The sequence below is a fragment of the Tachysurus fulvidraco genome, chromosome 17 (genome assembly GCF_022655615.1).
Source record: "Tachysurus fulvidraco isolate hzauxx_2018 chromosome 17, HZAU_PFXX_2.0, whole genome shotgun sequence".
NCBI lineage: Eukaryota > Metazoa > Chordata > Actinopteri > Siluriformes > Bagridae > Tachysurus > Tachysurus fulvidraco.
In genome coordinates, this window is record NC_062534.1 from 2679978 (window position 1) to 2684977 (window position 5000).

Sequence of the window (5000 nt, forward strand, 5' to 3'; positions counted from 1 at the left end):
TACTAAGTGAGATGTGTTCATCTGACAGTTGAGCAAGAGGATGCACAGACCTCAGACTGATGATGATGATGATGATGATGATGATGATGATGATGTGGATCACAGGCGGTAAGTGGCCATGTTTATGTACTTGTTCCAGACACAGGAGAAGGATTATTTTATGAATTATTGTTTAGAATACGCTTTAGTAAACTTCTTTATGTGTCACTCTTAATTTCTCGATATTAGTTTCTACACAGAACAGTGATGTCTCTCAGCCTGACCCATGGATCTCTGCTGGTGTTGGTGAGAACGTGACTCTGAGCTGCTTTAAGTTGAACGACAATAACCCTGGATCTGTCGTTTGGTACAAACACAAAGTCGGACACGAGCCTCGCATAATAGTCGCAGTTCAACACGAACCCCTTTATGAAAATGAGTTCAAACCACCAAAATTCAGCATCGAGAATGACAAAAAAAGCTGCCATTTAAAAATAACTAACGTGGAACCATCAGATGAAGCCGTGTATTACTGTGGATACAGAATATTTTTAACGAGGTTTGGAAACGGAACATTTTTATCAGTCAAAGGTAATAATTTAATTTAATTTATTTTAATATTAACCATTGGGTGTCATATTTACTCATTAAATCACATGTCTGTGGTCAGTGGATGTACTGATATTCTTCCTTGTCATTATGTTTCACTTCAAATAAAATACTCCACACTTGCATCTGTTTCCCGACAATCCATTTCAATATGATTTCTCTAATGTACAAAAAAGTATAATATATAACTGAAATAATGACCTGAATGTCGTTAACAGATACTGAACATGTAAAAGTGAGGGTGTGGCAACACAGCACGAGGGACTCGGTTCCTGCAGGAGCCTCAGTGACTCTGCAGTGCTCGGTTCTCTCTGAGAGCAGAGCAGCAGAACTCCAAGTGCTCTGGTTCAGAGCTGCTCCACCACAATCCCATCCTCAAATCATTTACACTCATCACGACAGCAGCCATCAGTGTGAGATCGACTCTTCTACACACACCTGTGTGTACAACTTCTCCAAGAACATCCTCAGCCTCAGTGATACTGGAACTTACTACTGCGCTGTGCTCCTGTGTGGGAAGATCATCTTCGGGAACGGGACATCAGTACAGATGGGTAAGAACACATTCATTGTATGTTACTCGTATCTGCTTGCTTGTAAATATTTAAAATATCTCCACGGTTCTACACAGAGCACATATTCATCATTGTGATGTTTATATACAGTATCTACAGAGGGATCTGATGCTGTAGTGATCTGCCTTGCTGTAGCGTTAACTGTGTGTGTGGTGGTGATTTTTGCTCAACTGATTTTAAAGTGTAAAAAACAAAAGAATGAAAAACACAGAGGTAAATCTTCCTTTAATAGTATATAATATATTATATATAAATATTATATAATTTAAAATGTTTAGTCAGTCTAGATCCAGTCTAATAAGTCTCTTCCCTTTACAGTGAGACTTCCACGAGGTTTACTGAAGGAGGAAACACACAATGAGGTAACGAACGAGACACAGTGCTTACACGGCATTAAGAGTTATCTAAAAACAAATACACCTTAATAGTGTTATTTCCGAACCCTTTCTATTCGCTCCTGCAGGGCCGTGATGCCGAGGAGCTGAATTACGCTGCCCTGAATTTCACTGAGAGGAAAACTAAAAGAGGAAGAATAAAAAAACGACAAAATCAAGACACGGTTTATTCTGAAGTGATAAAATTGCCTCGTAATTAGATTTTCTATAATTGTAGTTTTTCTAAATAAAAGATGTCAGTCTGTTCATTGTCACTGTTTACGCATGTTAATGCCATATAAGTATTAATGCATTGTAATCATTAATGTTAATAATAACAGTGTGCAGTAATTAATATTAGTAATTATATTTAAATCAATGTTTTTTTTAAATATGTAACATTCAGATAATTATGATCAAAATCTTGCTCTCCGTAAGCACGATATAATAGAAAATACAAAAATGTATTGTCTCTATGTCACTCGTACACATTGGAGTACAACTATACATGACACGTGACTATATAAAGCATAAACACACAATAAAGTGTATATAAACTACACAACAGATTAAACCTCAAGAACATGCTATAAATATAGTTTGACGGTTGAAGACGTACTTATTCATGAACCACTTCAAATAGCACTTCCTTTCCTGTTTGTTGTATGTGTGTATAAACTCACACACACACAAACACACACACACACACACACACACACACACACACACACACACACAAAATCGGCAGTGTTTTAGACTCATGGTATCTTAAGTGTTTAACCTAGCGTTAATGTATTCGATATTAGAGACTTGAGGACTTTAGTACGTCGCTCTGGATAAGGGGGTCTGCCCAATGCTGTAAATGTAAATGTAAATATGCATTTTAAAGAAGGTTCAGCGTAGAACAATAAAAACAAAAGGCTGTTGATGAAAACCAATGACAGGATATTGTACTCATAATTTCCTTATGCTGTGTACAAGCCAGATTTCCAAACGTGTTCAAGTAACAAGTTAGAAGACATCTCAGATACACAATGTAGGTCCATGTGCTTACAAACTGCATTCACCAAACAAGGGGATTATTTACTTTAATGGCATCCTTATCCACTATTTAACGCATTTATCCAGCTGGGCATTTGAGAGATATGGGCCTTGCTCACGGTCCCAGGAGCAGCAGTTTGTTGGACCTTGAATTTGAACTCATGACCTTCTGAACAGTATTTCAGTACCTTACAACATGGGATATGGTAGCCTAGTGGTTAAGGTGTTTGGACTACTGGTCAAAAGGTTGTGAGTTTAAGTCCACCAAGCTGCCACTGCTGGGCTCCTAAGCAAGGCCCTTGATGTTCAGTCGTATAAAAAATGTAAGTTGCTCTGGATAAAGGTGTCTGCTTCTTCCCCCTATAGGTATTGGTATAAGTATAGGTATCCATACTTCAGATAAAACCCAGAGAGATAAATATCAATCTAGGGTAGAGGTCTTCTCGGGTCTAAAGAAATGTTCCCGACCGAAGTGACCCGAATAACTGTTTACCCGAACCCGACGTGCATAGTTTTTTATTATTTTTATTAAGAAAGACCCGACCCGAGACAAACCAAGAAAAATTAAACACGAGTCCGACCCGACCCATTGGCAATTTTTTTTTACCTGACTGGACCCGAATGTTGAGTAACTCTACACTAAAGTAACCGCTACAGAGTGGATTCAAAATTGATTGACAGGTCTGTTTCAAGAAAAATGAGCCCACCGCCACCACACGTCGCCAGCCACATTACACAAGCGGTCTTGGCAAAAAGAGGAGAGGTTGGAAAAGACTTGAGTTGATGCACACCCGAGATACAGTAGTTCAGGTCTTCTCAGGTCCGTTCGGTAAAAACACATTCATTTTAAATTACCCGAGACCCAATGCTGCTATTATTATACCCGACCCGTGTTCGAGGTACACGTGAAACTTTTAGACCCAAACCCGCTCGGGTCTCGGGTCGGATCTCAGGTTTTCGGATTTAAGTGGACCCGTGAAGACCTCTAATCTAGGGTTCAAAACAAATGTGTTCATCTATTCATTCTATACCACATGAGATGGGAATACACTCTGGATTTATAGCATCCTAACAGCATGTGTTTAGGAGATTGAAGTAAACAAGAGGAACCCAGAGGAACCTTCCATAGATATGAGGCCAGCATGAAAAACTCCATATGCACAGTAACCCAAGCAGTCTGAATTATTATTATTAAATTATATTATTACACCAGCTACATTTTGGAAGCTTACAGAAAGCATTAAGAGCTTAGTGTATAATTAGTATCACTGCAAAAATCAAGGCAAACATTTGTGATAATGAAGATTAGACTGAATGTCTCACAGTATGTAGATTTGTTGGGTTTATCACATAATTATTATTATTATTATTATTATTATTATTATTATTATTATTATTATTATTATTATTATTATTATTATTATTATTATAGTTGTAATGACCAGAATATGGGATATGGGTTCTCTCAGATATTATTGTAAGAAGTTCAGTAGTATATGTTGTCACTCCCCTTAGCTACTGAATAAATTCAGTTAAATTATTTTTTGAGTGGACATCAAATTTACACTGTTATACAAGCTGAACACTCACTACTTTACATTGGAGCACAGTGTCATTTCTTCAGTGTTGTCACATGTAAAGATATAATGTGAGGGGTGTACTTACTTCTGTCAGATACTATGTATATATATATATGGAATGTCACCTCGCTGGGGGGCAAGGAGCCTGAGCTGGTGCGGGAGGTTGAGAGATACCAACTAGAGATAGTTGGGCTCGCCTCCAGGCACAGCTTGGGCTCTGGAACCCAACTCCTTGAGAGAGGCTGGACTCTCTACTACTCTGGAGTTGCCCGCGGTGAGAGGCCGCGGGCTGGTGTGGGCTTGCTCATAGCCCCCAGCTCAGCAGCCATGTGTTGGAGTTCACCCAGGTGAACAAGATGGTCGTTTCCCTGCGTCTTCGGGTCGGGGAGAGGTCTCTCACTGTTATTTGTGCTTATGGGCCAATGGCAGTGTAGAGTACCTGACCTTCATGGCATCTCTGGGAAAGGTTTTAGAAAGTGCCCCGACCGGGGACTCCGTCGTTCTACTGGGGGACTTCAACGCTCACGTGGGCAGCGACAGTGACATCTGGAGGGGTGTGATTGGGAGGAACGGGCCCCCCCCGAACTGAACCCGAGTGGTGTTCTGTTATTGGACTTCTGTGCTAGTCACAGTTTGTCCATAACGATCACCATGTTCAAGCATAAGGGTATCCATGAGTACACATGGCACCAGGACACCCTAGGTCGGAAGTCGATGATCGACTTTGTGGTTGTTTAATCTGACCTCCGGCCGTGTGTCTTGGACACTCGGGTAAAGAGAGGGGCAGAGCTGTCAACTGATCACCACCTGGTGGTGAGTTGGGTCCGATGCAGGGAGGAAGT

General features: G+C 40.2%; 1 protein-coding gene across 1 annotated transcript in view; it reads left to right on the forward strand.

Annotated features, from left to right (window-relative positions):
• Nucleotides 1-1806, forward strand: part of LOC113646050 — a 1839-nt gene extending 33 nt beyond the window's left edge. The window contains exons 1-6 of the mRNA XM_027152058.2: nt 1-108; nt 229-570; nt 807-1142; nt 1254-1376; nt 1482-1525; nt 1627-1806. The exon at nt 1-108 is cut by the window's left edge and continues 33 nt beyond it. Of these exons, the coding sequence (XP_027007859.2) occupies nt 60-108; nt 229-570; nt 807-1142; nt 1254-1376; nt 1482-1525; nt 1627-1758 (1026 nt within the window). The 5' untranslated portion in view covers nt 1-59 and the 3' untranslated portion in view covers nt 1759-1806. The remainder of the gene's footprint in view (nt 109-228; nt 571-806; nt 1143-1253; nt 1377-1481; nt 1526-1626) is intronic.
• Nucleotides 1807-5000: the final 3194 nt, after the last annotated feature.